The sequence below is a fragment of the Vespa velutina genome, chromosome 2 (assembly GCF_912470025.1).
Source record: "Vespa velutina chromosome 2, iVesVel2.1, whole genome shotgun sequence".
In the NCBI taxonomy this organism is placed as follows: Eukaryota; Metazoa; Arthropoda; class Insecta; order Hymenoptera; family Vespidae; genus Vespa; species Vespa velutina.
Window position 1 is genome coordinate 7,608,280 of NC_062189.1, and position 22,438 is coordinate 7,630,717.

Sequence of the window (22,438 nt, forward strand, 5' to 3'; positions counted from 1 at the left end):
TTTTTCTCTCCTCTTCCATGGCAATTATTCATGAAATGATTAACGCTCCATTAATTACAGCCCGATGTCAAGTGAATTTATCATCTAAACGATACCGCCATGTCATTAAACCATGTTGTAGTAAATCCGACCGCACTTTAAATGACACCGTCTTACTTTTCTACAGAAAACGTTGTGGAATGATGTGTCGATCATCCCTATTTTCCTAGAGCATTCAAGTACTTGAACGACCTACATACATAGGTATATATGTATCTATCTATCTATCTATAAATATACGTATATGTGTGGAAGGGTGTGGGGAGCGTGGGTGTGTGTATGTGTGTATCTGTGCATGTATGGATATGTGCATATGTGTATATGTGTGTATGTGTATATGTAGTGTGTGTGTGTGTGTGTGTGTGCTCTTTTTTTCTCTTTTCTTTCTCAGATCGAAGAGAATAGTCCGGCCCAATGGCAAAAGAGAGACATAGATGGAGAGAGAGAAAGAGAAAGAGAGAAAGAGAGAGAGAGAGAGAAAGAGACGCTTTATTATCATGGAAATATTGGATTCTCAAAGGAACGCCACAACGCTCGCTCGCACCAATTCCTAACAGTTTGCTCACAGTTACGTCGTAAACGTGCGAACACCGACGCCTAAGGCAAAACGATATTGAAAGAGTAAACCAGTTCTATAAAATCACTCTTTCCCGTTCTTATTCTTATTCTTCTTCTTTTACCTCATTCTTCTTTTAACATCATTCCCACCCTCATCCTGTCCCCCGCCCGACCCTTTCAATCTTCTGACCTCAAGATTGTTACTTACACATTTTGTAAAATTTATATATTGATATACTTAGTTTCATATATTATCTTCGTATTTTTAGATATTTCTCTTCATCATTATTTTTATTAATATCACATAATATTCTAATTATTTATTTATATATATATATATATATTTATATATATAAATTATATATTTTCCTATCCCAGTGAATAATTGAATAAATAAATTAAACGTTAAGGCGGATTTGATTCGATTTTCGCGGATTGGATTAATATTCTATATGTGTTATAAAGAAATGAAAAATGAAAATGTAATTTTTTGTTTGTAATTTCGATTTTTTTTTTTTTTTCATTTTTGTTTTTATATGAAAAGCGAAACGAAAAGCTTTCAACGTAATATACCTTAACCGTGAACATTTTTGATGTTATCGTACCTCAATCCGAATCGCTTCAAGTATCTCTCCACGTTCTTCTTTTCCCTTTTTATTTTTATTTTCTTCTTCTTCTTTTTCTATTTCTACTTCTTCTTCTTCTTCTTCTTCTTCTTCTCCCAAATACGGACATTATCAATTCCCCTATTTACCTGTGAATCCTACTGAGTGCTTCTCATTTGCAGAACCAAGTTAAAAGAAATCCCAACCGTTTACCGAACTCCAGGCCACTCTTTCCGATTCTCTTTTTTTCTCAAATTGTAAAATGACGGGTTGCAGTTTATCGGGGTTAAAGGGCGGGGAGAGTAGGGAGTGGAGGCAATGGTAGTGAAGGGAGGGAGGGAAGGAGGGATGAAAGGGTAAAGGGTTAAAAGCCAATTGCGGATGCTCTAATTACATAGGAGAGTAACTTCGTCGAAGGCTAAAAAGTATAAAAGTTCGTTTAACATCCTGATCTCTTTCTATTGGCTAAGATATTTTATCGTTTCCACTTTCTCTTTACTGTATTATATAATTGAGATTTCTCTCTCTCTCTCTCTCTCTCTCTCTCTCTCTCTCTCTCTCTCTCTCCCTCTCTCTCTCCCTCTCTCTCTCTCTTTTTAATTAATTAATTACTATCTCGTAAATCATTTATATTAAAAAATTTTTTATCCTCAATAACAACTTCATAAATGATTTTTTGTCTTTGTTATCCTTTAGAGAGAAAAAGAAAGAGATAGAGAGAGAGAGAGAGAGAGAGAGAGAGAGAGAAAGATAAAATAAAATGTTTTTTTGTTTATTATATTCGCATCTTAAATATTGAACTGTAAATATATATTCTCAACTGATATCAATGCTCATTGAATAAATTCATAGTTACGATTTTTTCAATTATGCTTTATTAACTCGAGAGTAAATTTAAAATTATACCTATATGTAGAAATTCTTTTGAAATGGCATCTTGATGGGTATTAAATTAACTAAGATAAAATGTTAGAATTACTTGTTTGAGAACGATCGTAATGTCGAAATCAATCATATTTCATTTTAAAATGAAATAAATAAATTCTATTACGTTATCTCTCGAATTTAATATATATAATCGAAACACTTCTCTCCGTGGTAGCGTTAGAAAAATTCGAATAGAAAAAAGAGAGGATAAAAAGAAAAGAAACAAAAATATAAAATAAACAGAATTAAAGAATCCACCGATCGAATACGACCTTTTAAGTTAAGGATCATATTTCTTTTGACTCGCCCTGTACTTGACATCCCCCTCCTGTTATTTCACTCTTGTTCATCAAGATAGCAACCTACCTCTCAGGTAATAACATCGCATCACGTTGAGTGATTTTACACTCTTCCGGATCCCCTGTCAATATCCCCGATAAATTAAGAACTCGAGATGGAAAAAATGGAGCTTAGGGATAGGGAAAACGAGGAATGAAATGAAGAAGAAAGAGAAAGAGAGATAAATAGAGAGAAAATAAGATAGATAGACTGAGAGGGAAATAGTGAAAAACGTCCTCTTCGTTCTTTGATATTCGAGTTTAGCAGTTACAAATCCACTAACAAATGGGCATTGTTATTATTATTGTTGTTTTTGTTATTGTTGATGTTGATACGAAAATAAATAAAATTTATTAGATAATAATGTTGTTTTCATATCGTAAGCAAAGATATTTTTGTCTACTTTCACAGATTACTATATTTACATATCTCTTAAATAGTATAGAAACGAAATGAAAATGTCCAGTTTGCTAGCCGATGAGAAAATTTGCACTGCAAACATTTCCAGCTGATGCGTACCGTGCAAATACCAAACACATAAGTATACCACGTTGGAATATTACACGTCGTTGTAAAAATTTCTCTTTCTATCTATCTATCTATGTTTCTCTCTCTCTCTCTCTCTCTCTCTCTCTCTCTCTCTCTCTCTCTCTCTCTCTCTCTCTCTCTGTGTTTCCCGTTTCCTATCTCTTTTTCTTTTTGTTTAACACACACGCCTACGAGCCATATGATTTATCTATCCGCGAAGAGCATCTCTTTTTATCATTGATATGAAAAAATACAGAAAGGGAGAGAGAAAGAGAAATAGAGAGAGAGAGAGAAAAGAAAAAAGCAAACAATCGAGCGATTTTTCATCCTGATATTAATGAAAAAGATTTTGTGGTTCTATTCGTTAAGCTTCGTACAAATGAATATGTATATCTATATGGCGTGTAATTTTCTTAATTGCTTTCTACATCGTTGAACTTTATCGGAACGTTACGATCTTAGGACATGATTATAGGAGCATTCATTAATAGTCGCACTAGATAAATACACGGATGAAGAGCCAAAGCAAAAGTGAAAGATACATATATATATATATATATATATATATATATATATATATATATAAAGAGAGAGAGAGAGAGAGAGTAAAAGAAGGATATATAGGTAGATAGATAGATAGATAAATAATGTAGACATTTTCTCCTTATTTCATCATTATGAAATTGAAATACCGTGAAGACAAATCGTTCTACCACTCTCGACTCGCTTTATCTTACTTCTCTTTGTCTTCGTGCAGAGTGAGACCGTTCGAGCGAAAACTTTCGAAATCGTATTTCCTGATTTTAGAAATGATTTTGCATTTGTCGAAATTTTCTTTTTAAAATCCAAATTCATAGATGTCATTCAGCGTTTACATGTATTCCCTTTAATTCTCTCGTAAAATATTTTTGTAGAAACTTTAATTTCCTTTCACCGATACGTTTTTCATTACACAATATCACTTAGGTAATTAAATTAAAAGAAAAATAATTTTGTGAATCCTCATTGCCGTTGAAATTCTCATTAACAAGAAATTGGTTTTGAAGAATATTCTCTCGTACAATATTCGTGTTATTACCTTGAACACAACAACAGTTTTATTTTCTTCGTCCTTCGAATTTTCTCCTTATCAAAAAAAAGAGAAAGAGAGAGAGAGAAAGAGAGAGAGAAAGAGAGAAGGACAAAAGACTTTTACATCAGCTTTTATATCCTCATCTCTAGAGTCGTACCTACTCCATATTTCTTCTTCTTCTATTTTTATTTTTATTACTTCTTCTTATCATTACTCATAATACGCGAAAATGGTTGTTAGTATAATACTTAAAACGAATGACAAAAGCAACGAAATTGTATAGGTGTCAGAAATTCGTAGAAACTTTTAGCGATGAAGAAAGTTGAAAATATCTCTTGATAAGTTAATTACTAACTCGTTATTAACCAATGGTATAATTATCTACGTACAATTATCTACATAAAAAGAAAGAAAAGAAAGAAAGAAAGAAAGAAAAAAAGAGAGAGAGAAAGAGAGAGAGAGGGTGAATCGAAAGGATGAAAGGAACTAAGATATTATTAGATTAAAATATTTATTTATTTATCATCTAGTTAGCCTGGCATGCGATCCACGAGAGTATAATATTCCAAAAGAAGAAGAAGAAGAAGAAGAAGAAGAAGAAGAAGAAGAAGAAGAAGAAGATGAAAGAGAAGAAAAAGGAGAAAAAGAAAGTGAGAAAATCAACGACTATGACGACGAATAGGAAAGAGGAGAAATGATAAACGCTAGTGTTGGGAAGAAGAATGGCGGAGTAAGGGAAAATAGTAATACAAGCATGGCTGTGCTACCGGTGCATCTTATGAAGGAACTAGAGAGAGAGAGAGAGAAAGAAAAAGAGAGAGAGGAAGAGAGAAGAAAGTCAAGGAAACCGGAGACTGAAAGGATGAAAAAGGAGGAAACCGAGGGTGAGAATCAACGGAGAAACGTTGAGATCCATGAAAGAGAAAGGATATATGTATAAAAAGGACATAAAATAGAAAAAAAGACTAAAAAAAAGAAAAGGCATCAAAGAATATATAGATTTGTCTATATATTAGATTTATCTGATATATAGATTTTCTATTTGTATATGTGCCACTGGATATATTATAGGATAGTGTCAGAAAGTGATATTATATTTCATTGTATGTAACTATTTGAATATGATATATTGTGTATAATCTTATGTGATATTTATTTAGAATATATTTTTACAATAAAATTTCGTATTGATTTATGTTAAAAGTATCTTAAGTAATTGATATTTTTTAGATACGATATATATCTACTCGAAGGGGCATATATATATATATATATATATATATATATATATATATATATATACATATACATACATATGTAATAAAAGAAGCAATTAATAATACATATATAAATAAAGGGACAAATAATATAATAAAAGGAATAATTTTTTTATAAAGAAAAGTTTATGATAATTCGATAAATATTCTATTTTCTAGTTTTCTTTTTTTATTTTTTTTTCCTTATTCCTTTCTTGTTTCTTTTCTTATTTAATTTTTTTCCAATAGAATTCAATCGCGATTTTTTCTTATTGTTCGGTAGAAAAAAGAAAGAAAATAAGAAAGAAAGAAAAGAAAAACTTTATAGAACGGATCAATGCGTGCGTTCATTCGATCGTTATTTCCACTTTCTAGCAATTTTTTAGCACTTCACCATCAAAAACACTTTTCTCGTTAAAAGCCTTTTAATCGGGCTTTCACAAGGAGCCACGAAAGAAACGAGCCTTTTCGAGGCGAACCACGAAGAGCACAAATGAGACTCCCTCTCAGTGAATCTTTCTAAGAAAGACAGACACGATCGAGGGAGTACGCTCGAGATCCTTTTTTCTTTTTTCCTTTTTCCTTTCGACTTTCGAGAAATGAAAATGTGTTCCGAATTCAACGATGAATTCTCGCAAAACAAAAATGTATATATCTCCCAGTATATCTCAACGTCGACGATGACCACCATCTGTGAACACCGAATGATTCATATTGGAACACCACGATTCGTTTCGTAGCTTTTTGTATTGTGTGAATTGAAATTTTCATCTTTCTCTCTTTACCCTCCCCCCTCTCTCATCCTCTCCCTCTCTCTCTCTTTCTCTCTCTCTCTCTCTCTCTCTCTCTCTCTCTCGCTCCCTTGTTATTGCTGTCTGTTATCTCAAAACATGAACCTTGTTCTGTTTGTAGACGTCAGAATCGATTGGAGCAAACGAACGAGTTTGTATTCTCTGAACGATATCGATGCTGCTAATCTTCTCGTTCTGTGTGACGTAAAGCTGAAAAAGAAGGAACGAAATAGTAAAAAAAAACAAAAGAAAAAAAAAGAAAAAAGAAAGAAAGAAAGTAAGGACAAAAAAGAGAGAGAAAAAAAATAAAGAGAAAACGCAAAAAACGATCAGGGATGAGAGAGAGAGAGAGAGAGAGAGAGAGGGAGCCGATGCTGTTCGAGTTGTAGACGAACGAAGGATGTACATACATCGACGACGTAGCACGGATTAAAGGATCTCTCTTTCTCTTTCTCTTTCTCTCTCTTTCTTTTTAGTACATGGACAGGATGGATCGTTCGATAGGATTAAGAGTAATCGTTCCATGTTTCCTTGCTTTTTATTTTTCCTGTCTCTTTTCCTCTATATACGAAGACTCCCCCTATACATATGTATATATACATATACATATATATACATACACATACATATATATATATATATATATATATACATACACATACATATATATATATACACATATATATATACATGTGTATATATACTTATATAAAAAAAAATTTTTCTGTAAATAAAAATATCGATCGAATTAAATGTAATCCCGATTGTTTATGAATTTATTATAATGGATTATGCAAATCGAATAGTGGAATCTCTCGTCTACCTTACAGATCTCGTAAAATATGACAAATACCAACGTTCGAAAATTTTCTAAACCAAAGAGACCAAATAGAGAGAGAAATACAGTATTGATTGGATATTTTTAACGGTTAAATAATCGAAGCACTCTCGCGATCGATAACGGCGGGCAACAGTGCAGAAATAATTTTGATTGATCTGCGTTGTTATGGAATTAATTTCAAACGTGGATCCTTCTCTCTGGCTGGACCAGTGTTACATCATAGTTCGCGCGGATCGGCACGATCATTAACTTGCTTTTAGCGGGAAAACGTTTTACTATAACATAAGCGATCGTACCAAAGAGTACCAACCACTTTTGAATGATTTTAATTTATTGGGAAGAGCGGGTATATTCAATTTTCTTAAATGGATTTCTCCATTTTCGTTTACCTTCAACATTGTTTTCTTCTTCATTTGTAAAACAAAACCAAAAATTATATATATATATATATTTATATTTATATAATTATAATTATATATATATATATATATATATTATTTATATACATATTATATATATTATAAATTATTTTAATGATCTCTCTCTCTCTCTCTCTCTCTCTCTCTCTCTCTCTCTCTCTCTCTGTCTCTGTCTCTGTCTTTTTTTCTCTCTTTTGTCACACTTTCTTTTTCATTTTGTATAACTAAGCTATGTTTTCTTGAAATATATATATGATTCTATATTAGATTTGTAAACAAAGTTTCCAAATCTAAAGTCAAATATGCCATTTATCTATCTATCAGTTTATCTATTCATCTATCGAAACGATATAAAATAAGTGCGTATATATAAATACGATAGAATTTTATAATAAAAATTTCTATCTTCACTATTTCCGATAATTATTAGATCGATTAAAAAATATATAAATTTTGTTATTTATCAAAATATTATGTCACAATATTACCAATAACGCTAGATAACATACCAATAAAAAAATTCTACCTGAACTATCCATCAAAAGAAATTCATCGGAATTCTGCGATGCAAAAGAAATTTCTTAAAAATAAAATTTTTGTTTCCGTATCGAAACGATATTTTTTTTATGTTTGGTAAGTTTCATGTAGTAATAGAAAGAAAATCAAAAAAACAAAAAAAAAGAAAAGAAACAGAAAGAAATATATCAAGCGGACAATGAGATAAAAGACATTCAAGAGGGAAGATGCAAGATGATTGTTTCAATCGATGAAAATATTGATCGATCATAACTATCCGTTCGAATTATTCGAAATTAGAATTTGGAAAGTGACTGGTTGAGAGTACCGCAGACGTGTACGGCGGACGACTAGGTTAGGCTTGCCGAAAGGGTGAATGCCAAATGCGGAGGCGAGTGGATGGCGAAGGGGAGGGGGGTCGAAGAGGGGTCGAGGGAAGCTCGACGAACCGGTTGGATAGGTGGGTGGGTGGTTATGGGGAAGGGAAGGTGGAGGGTTTGTCTTCGCGGTGGGCTCGATATGTCGTCGCATCGAGGCCGACGTGCTATTGCGATTGACGTACGACCGCAACGTCGACGCCGCAATCACTAAACGCAAAACCGTGGATGGACGTACGTGTGTAAGTGAATGATTGCTTCTCTGTACGTGTATATATCTATTTGTGTGTGTATGTACGTCTCTGTGTAGGTGCATGCGTATGCGTATGTGTGTATGTGTGTGTGTATTTACGTGTACCTTTCGGTCTTGCTAATACGAAACGGCCCTCGCGCGCGTCGCTCCGTTAATCTGTTTTGTTTCCCAAATTGCATTCGACGCGGTGTGCATTACGGAATCGGGCAAACGAAATTCGACGTGAGTTAGTGAGGTGAGTGAGGTGAGTGAGTAAAAGGGAGAGGATTGATACTACGAGTAATCGATCCCGAATAACGATCTGATTCGATTCCTTCGACGACGACGACGACGTTTTCTTCTTCGACTTGGAGCAATCAATACAGTTAGGGATGATCAAATCGTGTGATTATTGTTATATATAAGATTGGTCACGTCTTTATCAGACTTTTATATATATATATATATATATATATATATATATATATATATCGTTTATTGATTTTTTCTTTTTTTCTTTGTCTTTTATTGATTGAAATACAATAATAGGATATTTTTATATATATTAGATAGAAGGTAAATATCTTTCATTCAGTAATATGGTATACCTTTACGTACGTATACGCATGTATGTATGTATTTATGTATATATGTATGCATGTACGTACGTATGTATGTGTCTAGATTCTCATACTCCTTCCACGAGTACATTCAGCTATGCGGAATGATTTCCTTGGAAAAATAAAAGGAAGAAGATCAAAAAAAGAGAAGGAAACGGATTCTATCCGATTTCGAAGATAGAAGAAAGTCTTATCGTTTTCCAACGTGAAACCAACACGGATGCTATAGTAAGAAAAGTACATCTCGAACGGGAAAAGTACATTTTTCACCATTGGAAAATTTCAAATATTCTTCCGAAGGAGAAAGAGAGAGAGACAGAGAGAGAGAAAGAGAGAGTTAAACCTGGTAAAAGAAGCTTTCTTTCTCTTTTCCGATCTTCTATTTCTATTTTTTTTCTCTACTTTCTTTTTTTTTTATTCCTTCTCGTTCGAAGGGTCAAACGAACCGTCCTCGACAACGTCGCCGTTCACGTAAACCTATTCTTTAGAAATGCGAAAGAAGAAAATGGTAGGCGAACCCAAAGAATGCAAAGTTAGTTTACGAAAGAGAAATGGTTCTCGTGAGAGGCCTTCCGAATATTTGACAACGCGTTTCCCCTTGACAATCGTCCAAAAGTAAAAACACGGTTCTGTATATCCAATTTTTACGTATGCGCATACAAACCAAATACAAAAACAAATGAACTATTGTTTCTGCGAGTATCTCCTCAATATTTTATTTCTCTCAATATTCTATTTCAATGAAAATCCAGACTCTGAAAACATCCTTAAAATAATTCGATCGAAATGACCTGTCGTCTTATATACAAATAACAATCGATATCGTATGGTATTTTAACAAATTTAATTATTATAAATATATATATATATACGTATATATAAAAACAGAGTGAATTTTTCAAATTAATGCAAATATAGATATTTCGAAGATGTATACATCTTTTAAAAAAAAATTTCAAAGAAGATCTAATAAATTTGTGGTAATAACTTATGTACGTATTATCACAAGTATGACATGTGAAAACTTGTACTCTGTTTCCAAATATCTCTTGTATTACCTCCTTCCTCTTTAACATCTAACATCACTTTTGTTTAATTAAAATGTTTTCATTCATGAAAATAATCTTATGATGTTTAATTCCGTATAAATGATTAATTTATAAGGAATTCAATTTCGAGTCAAAAAGTCGCAGAAATTAATGCTATCTCTTATTCTATTACATCCTCCCATTTACTGTATCCAGAATTGTCAAAAAGTGAAAAAATCGAAAATATATAGAGATATATAATATCCCCTATTCCTTATTAAAAATCATTGATTCGACGATGTCGATAAGTAATCGACTTATTGTAATCAACCTATGTCGATAAATAACCATTTTAGTATCATCGATCTAAGTCGATAAATAATTCCGATTTACGTCGATAAACAATCGACTTCATGTTACTACATTGATAAATAAACAATTTAGTGTTATTAACCTACGTTGATAACTGCAACACATAGTGAATTTTAATTATTTAGATGTCGCCACATCTTTTATTTATGAATTCTTATTCCGTAAATATACATATATACCACTATGTATCTTCAATATTTTCATTCTTCGACAACTCCAAATGTAATAAATGAACGATGCAATAAAAGAAAAGACGACAAGCAATCTCAAAATGTTTATGACTATTCATTACTTTTTGTTCGTAGCGTATGCGATTTCAATGACATGTATGAACAAAATATAAACTTTCAGTGTGTTTCTCTAAGAAATTATTTTAGAATTCTAATATATCTATCGAAGTATAATTAGCAATGTAAAATAAATATAATTTAATATTTAGTTAACATATTACCATCCGGAGACATAAAAATATATTTTTTCTTGACTGCTCGTAAAATGCCGGAGACATAAGTAGGATTTTACACATTGTGCATTAAATGCTGGCGACCTATAAATATGTATTACAACATATATATATATATATATATAATGTAATATAAAGGAAAATTACAGACATTACATTCTACACGCAGCTACATTACTTTCTACACGCTAAAGTTTTCGCGCGAACAGTCCGGACCGTAATGTGTTAAAATTAAAAAGAAAAGACTTTGGAAACGCAATGAAACATGCAGCCTGATAGTTCTTACGTTATATAATTTAGATTTAGATTTCGATATATCGCAAACAGTATCGACCCAGATCTCACCACGTGGAGGTTGCTGCTTATGGAAACCCACAGGTTAATGGTAACAATCATTTTACTTTTATATTATTATTCTTTTAAAATCAAATGAAATCTCAATCACGAATGAACTATTCTTTAAATATTAATTTACTATTCTCCGTGTACATTACATATTGTTTGAATAATTATAAAAATTCCCGGAAGCATTAATATTTCTAATCTTAGATATTTGAAATGATAGATCTTCGACATTTATTTCGTCCGAATGCAAAAGAAAATTAGTTCGATAATAATCAGTTATTAGTTCGATAAAAGTCAGTTAACGAATTACAAATTAAATCAATTAATTCAATTTCATAAAAAATCGATATCAAAAATCAATATTAAAAGATAATAATTTGAGAAATAACGTAAGTGGATAAAATCGTTAGTGATGGTAAAGTTATGATAAAGTTAAAGGGACGAGAATGGTTGATATAGGTATTGTAGGTTGATGAGAAAGCGACGATGACGATACATTCTCGCAATGGGCGAGAACCTCAAGAGAAGTTATCTCGGCTAGGAAGTCGAAGTAATGTCTGTTATACCAATCTAATTCCTTTAAACGTGATAAGAAATTTCGGAACATTTGAAAGAGAAAGAGATAGAGATAGTGAAAGGAAGAGAAAGAGAGAGAGAGGGAGAGAGAGAGAATGACAAGGAAGGAAGGATTAACTAAAGGTGATCTTCTAACAAACGTGGTCCCTCTCTCTCTCTCTCTCTCTCTCTCTCTCTAAACGCAAATGTGAGGTGAGTTTTAATACGAAATTAGCCAAGTTAAGAGCTAGTAAGGAAAGGATAGTCCATAGACGAGATATCAGACAGAGCTTCCTAAGTTGTTTCGTTCTATGAACACAAGGGAACACTATGCAAACCTTGTGGCATAGCTTCGCACTTCCACGTTCTGAACATTGTACATCCGTTAGGCGAGCTTCAACTTCCAAAGTCACTTATCCCTTTCTCTCTCTCTCTCTCTCACTCTCTCTCTCTCTCTCTCTCTCTCTCTCTCTCTCTCTTTCTCTTCCTCAAACATTTCTCCAAATTTACATTTAGTAGGTAAAATCCTAGGTAGGTACGGTTCTTTCGAGCTTATTCATGTATCACTGTTGACCTGTAAAACAACAATACGAAATGATTTCTATCATTTGAAGAAAATTCTGAAAGGAGGGAGAGAAAGAGAGAGAGAAAGGAAGAAAGAAAGAAGTGACCATTATCAAAACATTCTCTAGTTGTATCTCAAGAATATCTCGACATAATGCCGACGTTAATAATGGTGTTTTCTATAAAAATAGAAGAAAATTACTTGAAACGTCACGTTTCCTGTTATTTATTTAATGGAAGCCTTTTATTTTCTTAAATCTGCCGGTACTTTATTTTTCTTTTCTCTTCTTTTCTTTTATTTTGTTTTTTTTTTTTGTTGTTTTTTTTTCTTAATATACCTTAAACGAAATAACAAACACCTGCTTCTTTCTAATACCATTTTGTGGTATAAAAAAATATCGTCGAATTTGCTTTTTTTTTTTTTTTTAATTATAAAAAATGCATAGATACAAATTAAATAGAATAAAACACTCATCAATCTCTTTTTTTTTGTTCTTCGTTCGATTGCAAATCATTGTTATCTCATCGATATTATTGCCAAAGTTTATTTATATCTCTTTGTTAGCCATTGTATTCGTATCAATTTGATTAAAACTCTCGTTTTACGTATATACACCACAAATTTTATCACAAGTTTATCTTTCGTGCTGATGTTATTTTGTCAGTATAGAAAAATTATAGGTGAACGCCAGAGACCGATCGAATTTACAATTGACCACCATCAAGTTACGAAATATCTCGTGTACATTATGATATAGCGATATACCTATGGATTTAATCGAATTTCATATTTAGTTTTGCGATAACTCTGGCAACGTAATAATATCTCTACGATATATAGAAAAAAAAATTATTATACTAATTTTATGAAAAATGTATTTATAAATTGGAAATGATTCAACAAAAATCTATTTGAACTTGAATCTATTTGAATCTGTTCAACGAAATCTACTTGAATTTTCAATTAAAAAAATGTAACCTGTTGATTTCTTTTTTCTTTTTCATTTTTTAATTACTTAAATTAGAGTTCATACGTCGATTAAACAAATTGAGTTTGTTAAATTATTTTTTTCTTTATTTTATTCATTTTATTATTAAAATATTTTGTTCGATTCATCATGACAAAGATAATTTTAAAATCTACAGAATTTTGAAATCAATGAAATCTATAATTTCTTCTTACCGACGCTCTATCATTTAAATGATCTTAGTTAATTGGCAGTCCGTTAGATGGCGTTGCATAGTTTTTCTCATTAGAGAATAAACGGATCCATTTTTTAAAACATTATATTTAGAGAGCACAGAAAACTATTGATACAATTTTAATTATCGAATTGACAGAATACCTTGTAAAGATTTCTTTAAATTCTTGTTCCGATCATTTCTAACAGCTGTTAGTTAACGTCTCATGAAAACGTAATCTAAATTTGCGAATGTACGTCCAAAAAGTTACTATGTTTCACCTTATGAACATTCCATACGGAAGGTTGATTTGAAAATTATTACACATTTTTAGCCAATATCATTCTTGTGATTTTGTTTACAAAAATGCAGCCGAAATTACAGATTTTATCTAACATCATAGAGGTAATATAAAAAGCCTATATATACATGTGTGTGTACATATATATTTTACAAATAATTATTTACAATGCATTATTTTTAGAGATTAGAAAATGTAATTACTACAGCTACAGGTCATTTATATGGAATAAAATATAATGATACGTTAGCAATAATAACATTTAGTATTGATAATGATAGTGATGATACTTTTAATACTCTGTCATTTGAAAGTTTTTTACCTACAAATCTAGATCCTTGTGGAATATTATACATCAGAGAAAGTGATGGAAACATTCCTGAGGCAATCAAAGTAAGCAGAATATAATATCAATAATATATTATTTTCTTACAAGTGTTGTTTTAAACGATCATAATTTATTTTTATTAAGAATCATGGAGTAGTTTTAAAATATTTCCTGGATAATACAAATGTAGAATGGTATTCTTATAACAATGGTGAATTAGAAAAATTTAATAATATTGAGATAATTAATGAAAATAAATTCAAAGAACAATTTGCATATGTTAGAATACAATTAGGTATACCGTTAATTGGTGAAAATGATAAAATATTGGATACAATGAAGAAAATTAATGAACAAGTAAGTTCCATTTAAAAATATTAACTACCATTTAATATATTTTTATAAGACGTTGATAATTATTATTATTTCGAAATAATTATACTATTATTGAAATAAGATTTCATCCGGAAAAGTAGCATTTTACTTTCCGTCGAAGAAGATCTACCTTTTTAGTAATAATGATGATGGTGATATGGAAAATGCGCAACTCAAGGAACTTCTTAATGTTCTAAGGACGAATAGTGGATCTGTACATAATATAGTTAGTATAGAATATATTGAAAATTTTATTATGTCTTTATATAATCTATTTACTTTTATACTAAATAATACTTTTTAATATTTTTTTTCTAGAACGCAATATATGCAAATGCATTATTACAAATATCTAAAAGAGAACCTAACACTGCATGTAAACACGCTCCAGTATTGCATCAAGCAAAATGTAAGTAACACTTTGCTATAAAAATATATATATTTTTATATCAAAATACTATTAATTAAATGTTTTCTTTGTATATTACAGATGCATTTGACAGTATAGAATATACTTTTAATATTGATAGATTAGTTTTAGTTAATCATGATGTAACTTCTATAGAATTATATAAAGCATTAGTCAAATCTATATGTCAATACATAAACATTGTAATAATGTTTTGGAAATCTAATCCTTATATGTGCACGGATTATGTAATCCCATTGGAATGGTTCTATTTTAAACCACGAATACTTGGACATTTATTAACAGTGCCTTATATAAATGGATGGGATGACGATAACATGAGTAAGTTAATTTATATGTGTATATATATATATAAAAAGTAATCCAATACAAAAGTATACAGTATTACTTCTTCTTTTTAGCTTCATGCTTAAAGCAATTACACACAACATTGGCATTAGATTTAACAAGACCTTACTTCCGGCGTATGAACAGTGTGCAATTCTTTAACGATGTACAAAACAACGATATGCTTATAAATCCCCACGAGTCTATTCCAAGCATTACAGGTATGGCCATAACTTTTTCTTTATAATTAAAGCATTTATTCTATAAAAAGAATATAATATTACAAATATTAATTTTTTCATTAAGATGGTAAATCAAGTATTGTGTATGGATTATATTCTTACCATCATTATATGCAAAATGAATTTGATGATAATGGGTGGGGATGTGCTTATAGATCTCTTCAAACTATTATATCTTGGTATAGGTAAGATATTAAACAAGTTTCTATAAAGTTATACTAATGCGATATGTATAATGATATACTATGATGCAATTTAGTTATATTTATACATTATAGATTACAAGGGTATACCAACATACCAATACCATCTCACAAAGAAATACAAAAGTGCTTAGTTGAAATAGGTGACAAACCATTTAATTTCATAGGTAGTAAACAATGGATTGGATCAACCGAAGTAGGTTTTATATTAGAAACTCTCCTTGGAATTAATATAAAAATATTATGTGCTTCGAACGGAGAGGAAGTATCGATTTTAGCTTCGGATCTCGCACATCATTTTGATACACAAGGAACACCAATTATGATTGGTAAGATCGGTAATAAGTGATCAATTCAATCATTTCAATTAAATTAAAATTTGTATTTCTTTTTTCATAGGTGGTGGAGTATTAGCTCACACAATTTTAGGAGTAAATTATAATGAATCATCTGGAGAAGTAAAGTTTTTAATTTTAGATCCACATTATACTGGTCCTGAAAAGATAAGTACAGTAATAAACAAAGGATGGTGTGGATGGAAAACCAAAGATTTTTGGAGAAAAGATTCATTTTATAACATGTGCCTTCCTCAAAGACCTATATGTATATGATTTCAATAACCTAATATCATATTAAATAAAATACGTATAGGTTTATCAGTGTAATTGTATTACTTAAAATATGTTAATTGCACAATCTGCATTTATTGTAATATAAACATTGTAATATAACAAAAAGTTTTATATGCCACTAAGTTCTATTTTTTTAATTATTTCTAAATATTACATCTCTATATTTGAAACAAATTCATGTCATGTTGTATAAGGTATATTGCATTAATTTATGCAATATAATATGTCCTTACTATTCAAGTTATATATATATATTACTACCATAAATTGTCCTTGTTTTTTGGTAATAATTTTAATAACCTAATAATAACGGAATCCTACATATATATCAATGAAAAATTTTGCATAAACATAGTTGTTGAAATATGTATTGTATATCCAAAATACAATTGCATATAAATTAAGTGACCTTATTATTTGAATTTATATATAAATATAAATATGTACGAATAATATACATTCTATATTCCTCCTGATTTCTGTAACAATTGAGCAAAACGGGAAGTAATAAGTAATGAAACATCAATGAATCTATCCACACAATTATGTAAACACGTTTCTGTCCGACTATCCAATTTATTTCCTGGTTTATCAACACATTTATCCCAACATAATTCATTAAATTCGTGGATCTAAAAAAAACACCATTAAAAATTAATACAAGCATATATGACATAACCTTTTAATTGAAAAACATGAAGGACTGATTTTATAAAATATTAATAATGTAAAAAAAGGTAAATGTAATTTTACGGATATTATAGTTTCATTTAAATATCATATTAAATGAAATAATTGTGTCCTATAATATACGTAATTATTTTTCTAATTACCTGTGCATTAAACCGTGCCGTTTCTTCTTGAATCGTTAAGAATTCTCGTAATTCGTTATCATCTTTCTTTGATTTAATGTCATCATCGAAAGAAGAACTATCAAGTATAGTCGACATGATTTAATGAATGTAATTACCGTTGATAAAAAATAACAAATTCTTTTAAAAAATTTTTAATAATTTACTCTTAACTCACACGTGTTACACAGCTAGAAGTCATGTAATATGTTTCGATATCTCGATATGTCTCAATAGTATATTCAAGATAAGGAACGTTCTCTTCTCTGATTGGTTCTTTCACTAATTGTAAATAAACATTATTTACAAAAATGTAACATAGCGCAAAATGCCGAAAAGTATTATTTTTAATATTTAAATTATATCCTTATTTTTAATTAAATAATCTAGCATTATAAAACAAGACACTATCTATTACATTAATTTTTATTTATGATAGAAAAAAGTACAAAAGATACACTAAGACGAATTAGTTATATTTAATATAAATAAATAGATATACACATTAAAAACAAATAGATAGTGTGTTAATAAATAATACTGATATTTTTTTGGAATACACATATATATATATATATGTATGTATGTATATATATATGTATATATACATATATATAATATCATGTTACTTATATACATTCTTTATTTTGAAAATTGAGGTACACTGGCATAAAATCATTGAATATAACTATAACAAATTACATTATATCTTAGATGACCAGAAAAATTCAATATGGATATAGAAGTAAACCAATCAAGATCTGAACGTATAGAGTATTTCAATTTCTTTGAGCTAAACTGCTATTTGCAGGTGCTACTGACATTTCTCCTCCTTGCGTATTATCACGCTGTGGACTCTATACAAACAAATTCCTCATTATTATGCATATTGAAAAAATAATATTATTAACAAATATTAATAATATTAAGTAATAAACAGAAGGAGGATTATTATTTGTACCTTTACATGAATTTGTTTTTTTAACATAGCTGCTCTCAAAATTAACATGCGTGTACGTCTTTGATATTCTTTACCAACGCCAATAGATTTTTCAAACGTTGTACTCCGTTGATCAACATCTTTCGCATATAAAATCTGAAATAAAATTCAATAAAAATTATAACACCTCATTAAGCCAAAATTTTTATTAAATAATATTACCTTATTGTGAGAATCAATACGAGCTTGAATTTGTCCATCAAGAATAAGTTGCATTAATTCATCTTCTAATTCTGGGACTGTTCTATTAAATGCAGTTGCCATTCGTCTCATGTCAGCACTTAAATATGGGCTAAAGTATTGGATCAATGCTCTATTTCGGATTTGTGTGTACAAAACATTTACATGTGGTGCTATATAAATATCTAGAAGTATATTATCCTTTATCTCATCGAGTAATTTTAAACAAGACGCATATTTTGATTCATAAAATTTGAAAATAATATCTCTTAGTTGTGGTTCCAGTTCTAGAAATAATTTGAATGAACTACTAAATATAACTTGTTTTTGTAACTCGTGTCTATCAAAAGTAGCCAATGCACAAAGGCCTCCATAAAGTGCTACATTTCCAGGCGAAAGTAAATCTGGACAGTCACAATGATCTAATGATGCCTGAAGAAAATGTCTTGCAGCCATTTTATATTGTCTTGTAGCTAATTCTGCTAGTCCAGCTGCAACCTTTAATTTTGTAATTATAGCCTGATTGTTGTCTTTGCTGTGAAGATCTGGAAAATCTGGTGTACTTTCAGCCTTAGTTACATAGCTAAGCACGTGCGACCAATTTTGTAAATAAACTGAAACCTTAATTACATTCAAGCACATATTAACAACATGCTTGCCACTGGTACAATAATCTCGTGCTCTAGAATAACATTTTAAAGCATTGACAAGATCACCACAATCTAAGTAATGATCACCTAAATCATCATGACCTCTTCTTATGCTTTCTTTGATTGAATTACTTTTATAATTTTTGAGATCTGTATCAAATTTTTCTAATTTTAAAGCGGCCTTTTTAGTACGTGATTCTAGCCACATTTGATCTATTGTTAGCATATCTTGAGAAGTTGATTGTGCCGCAATGTCTGGTAATCCAGAGGAACCAGTACATTGAAGAAGCTTTTTATGTAAATTTGTATAAAGATTAACATTATAAGTAGTCATCACATAAGCAATTGCCATCTTCAATGCTTCTACTCTTAACATAGGACAATGGTCTGCTATATACATGAGCCTATATAATTTGGCAAGACCGGTATAACTATTGGCGTAAACTTCCAAATCCTGAAAATAATTATATAATTCCTGTCAATACGATAGAATTTATATATATATATATATATTAAAAAATTTTATTTATTAATATAGGCAACATAAAAATTTTTAGTGGGAAATAAAAATTACAAAAAAGGAAGTTGCAAAAAAGAATTACATTTTCAATTTATATTTTACCAATGATCATATTTGAAATGACAAAAAAAGAAAATAAATAAATAAAATCTCAATGTATATTTTTAAGGTTATTCGTATTGTTGGTACGTACCAATGTTGGATTTTCAACGATATATGGTTCTTCTTCGGCATTGTCATTATCTTCTGCCGGAACATCAACTTGCATAGGCTCTACCACATTTGGTTGTATATTTGCAAACATGATATAATATATTAATTTAAATCCAAGAGTATTAACATTCTACGAATCTATCGATGTCCGAAAAAAACTTTATATACCGGTTCGTAAATAATTCTTTGTATGAGTGAGAAAGAATACATCCACCCTTTCAATATCTGTTGTGTGTTATCTATCTATATTATCGAATTCACACTTATTAACTGTAACTGTAAAATAAAATAGAACTATCTAGAGAAGAATCGTACAATATATATATACATATATATATGTATATATATATATATAAGAAAATTAAGAATATAATACATACGGTAAAGGAATGTTAGTACTTTTCTATATCTTTCGTTAATTCTATCAAATAAAATTTATTTTTTCAAACACCAAAACAATGTTGCAAAATTGATAATATTATTCGTACGAAATTAATAGTATGATTTTATTATTATATATATGTATATATATATGATTTAAAATGAAAATGATCGCGTACCGTACATCAATGCAAATAGGATTTGTTGCGCTATCTACAGTTACAAATGTTTACTATGCGCGACCATATTTCAAATCTATTGTATATATTTGCATAGTATTTTATTATCGATATCAAGATTAAAATAAAAAATAATAATTGAATGAATTATTTTCTTTCAATTTGACAAATCCTTTCTTACTTTCTTATTGATTCGTATATATAATCAAAATATTGTTATCGCATAATCATATCGAATACTAACTATGATAGACATAGGCGAATGTTGATCTTTAAAGATATGATTATTTATATTGTATATAATATTACATAAATATTATTATAAGGAAATTGATAAGGTGTTATTTTAAATAGCATTCTTCAAAGTTTAAGAAATAACGCACGTACACACATATATACAATGGATTTGAATAAAAGAAAATATTTATAAAAAAGATAATACAGAGTTTATTCTTGTTGATTTATAAAATAACATTAATTTCACAAAACATTTAATTATAAAATGCAAAGGACGTTTAAAGACCTTAATGTAAGATATTTTCAGATATTAAAATAATATTCATGTAGTTGTGTGTTCCTGTATATCTTGCAAATACAGAAACAGAATATTTACAAATAAAAATTTATTATTTAAAACGTATATTATTACACTGTAGAGAATTTTCTTGAAAATGTTCACATATACAAAGACTTCTGCCTCATAGAAACTTATGTCTGCTTACATAATGGTATATAACATTGTGTTTTTTCAACATGTTATACAATGTACACTTAAAAAAGTTGTTTTTATATTATCAAATAATTGTAAAACAGTCGCTCATTCAATATTCTAACATATTAAATGTGTGTGACAATTAATGAACCTTTAAGACACTATAGAGAATAACATTTTTTATCTTGAAGTACACGATCAAAAAGTTCAAGCAACAGGCTAATATTTATTTGTAAATAAGAAAACATACCAAAAATATTAGAAAAGAAATATAATGTATTTACCGCCTTAGCACACTTTAATAAGAAGCACATGACCAAGATGGTCATATGCAAAAAGATAGCACTAACATCTCTTATGAAAGATATACACTGGAACAATAAATTTTCTTTTAGTCCGTTTGTAAACTTTTCTGTGGTGTATTAATATATTCTCAACCTCAACACGTTCCCCCTGTTTGTTGTTGATAAACTTCTATTGTATCTCCTTCTTCCATTTCAAGACTCGTTGGTGTATCCAACTCATTTATAGGCTGTCCATCAAATCTAAATCTTACTGCCGCTATTGCCAAGCCCTATAAGATAATAAAAATATCACTTTATTGTAACACAATATATAAATAATAAAAAGGAACGATATAATATATAAAAGATTTAACTTACTACACGATCACAATAAGCATTCATTAATTTTCGAAGAGGTGTATGCTTCTTAATTTTAAACTGTACTACTGCATTATCCTGGCCTAAAACTTTTAAATTTATATGCTCTGATTCTGTTTTAGTCTCCTATAAGAAAAAACGATTTTTCAAAAAACTGCTTAACCTTATGCACTGTAAACAGTATTATTTTTGCAGGTTATAAAACGTTACCTTCTTTTCGTCGGACATGATTAAAGTTTAAAAAAAAGCGCTATTAATTTTGTCGAAAGATGCTTTATTTCTTAGAAAACACTTAATAGATGAAATACTAGATTTACCTAGTATATTATCGATATATTATATATTTGCCAAATATCCCGCTTCTAGCTTTATAGCAATACTCACGACATTTCGATGATACATGAACTGTATATACTACAGTTGGCTATACCTTATTTTATTGATGTAGTTATTTAGGAAAGCCAATAAGACATCTGGAGGACAATAGCGCAACTTACATAATATTTGAAATAATTCAAATAATTTAAATATTTTACAAGTTCAATAAAACTCAGTAATCAAAATTTATTAATACATTTTTACAATTCTTTGTTATATATTTTCACTAATGATATTTACATTTT

General features: G+C 29.7%; 4 protein-coding genes across 5 annotated transcripts; 1 reads left to right on the forward strand and 3 right to left on the reverse strand.

Moving 5' to 3' along the window:
- Positions 1-13,708: 13,708 nt before the first annotated feature.
- LOC124946459 (ufm1-specific protease 2) lies at positions 13,709-16,672 on the forward strand. The gene is made up of 10 exons (XM_047487178.1): positions 13,709-14,034; positions 14,114-14,323; positions 14,403-14,615; positions 14,716-14,859; positions 14,952-15,042; positions 15,124-15,384; positions 15,465-15,611; positions 15,697-15,817; positions 15,911-16,164; positions 16,235-16,672. The coding sequence occupies exons 1-10, from the start codon at positions 13,996-13,998 to the stop codon at positions 16,444-16,446; spliced, it is 1,692 nt and encodes a 563-aa protein (XP_047343134.1). The 5' UTR covers positions 13,709-13,995; the 3' UTR covers positions 16,447-16,672.
- LOC124946460 (mitochondrial import inner membrane translocase subunit Tim8-like) lies at positions 16,515-17,548 on the reverse strand. The gene is made up of 2 exons (XM_047487179.1): positions 17,301-17,548; positions 16,515-17,099 (listed from the first exon to the last, which is right to left on the reverse strand). The coding sequence occupies exons 1-2, from the start codon at positions 17,415-17,417 to the stop codon at positions 16,929-16,931; spliced, it is 288 nt and encodes a 95-aa protein (XP_047343135.1). The 5' UTR covers positions 17,418-17,548; the 3' UTR covers positions 16,515-16,928.
- Positions 17,549-17,923: 375 nt separating this feature from the next.
- On the reverse strand, positions 17,924-20,337 carry LOC124946753 (COP9 signalosome complex subunit 1). Its single transcript, XM_047487934.1, has 5 exons — positions 20,262-20,337; positions 19,862-20,157; positions 18,481-19,602; positions 18,280-18,414; positions 17,924-18,175 (listed from the first exon to the last, which is right to left on the reverse strand). The coding sequence occupies exons 2-5, from the start codon at positions 19,970-19,972 to the stop codon at positions 18,098-18,100; spliced, it is 1,446 nt and encodes a 481-aa protein (XP_047343890.1). The 5' UTR covers positions 19,973-20,157; positions 20,262-20,337; the 3' UTR covers positions 17,924-18,097.
- A 527-nt stretch (positions 20,338-20,864) lies between these two features.
- Positions 20,865-22,236, reverse strand: LOC124946765 (small ubiquitin-related modifier 3). Of its 2 annotated transcripts, XM_047487963.1 has the most exons (4): positions 22,026-22,236; positions 21,816-21,941; positions 21,592-21,727; positions 20,865-21,524 (listed from the first exon to the last, which is right to left on the reverse strand). In XM_047487963.1, the coding sequence occupies exons 1-3, from the start codon at positions 22,041-22,043 to the stop codon at positions 21,593-21,595; spliced, it is 279 nt and encodes a 92-aa protein (XP_047343919.1). In that variant the 5' UTR covers positions 22,044-22,236; the 3' UTR covers positions 20,865-21,524; position 21,592. The 2 variants fall into 2 exon arrangements, with proteins under 2 accessions (XP_047343919.1, XP_047343918.1); XM_047487962.1 differs by having other exon boundaries at positions 20,865-21,727; positions 22,026-22,235.
- Between the last annotated feature and the right edge of the window lie 202 nt (positions 22,237-22,438).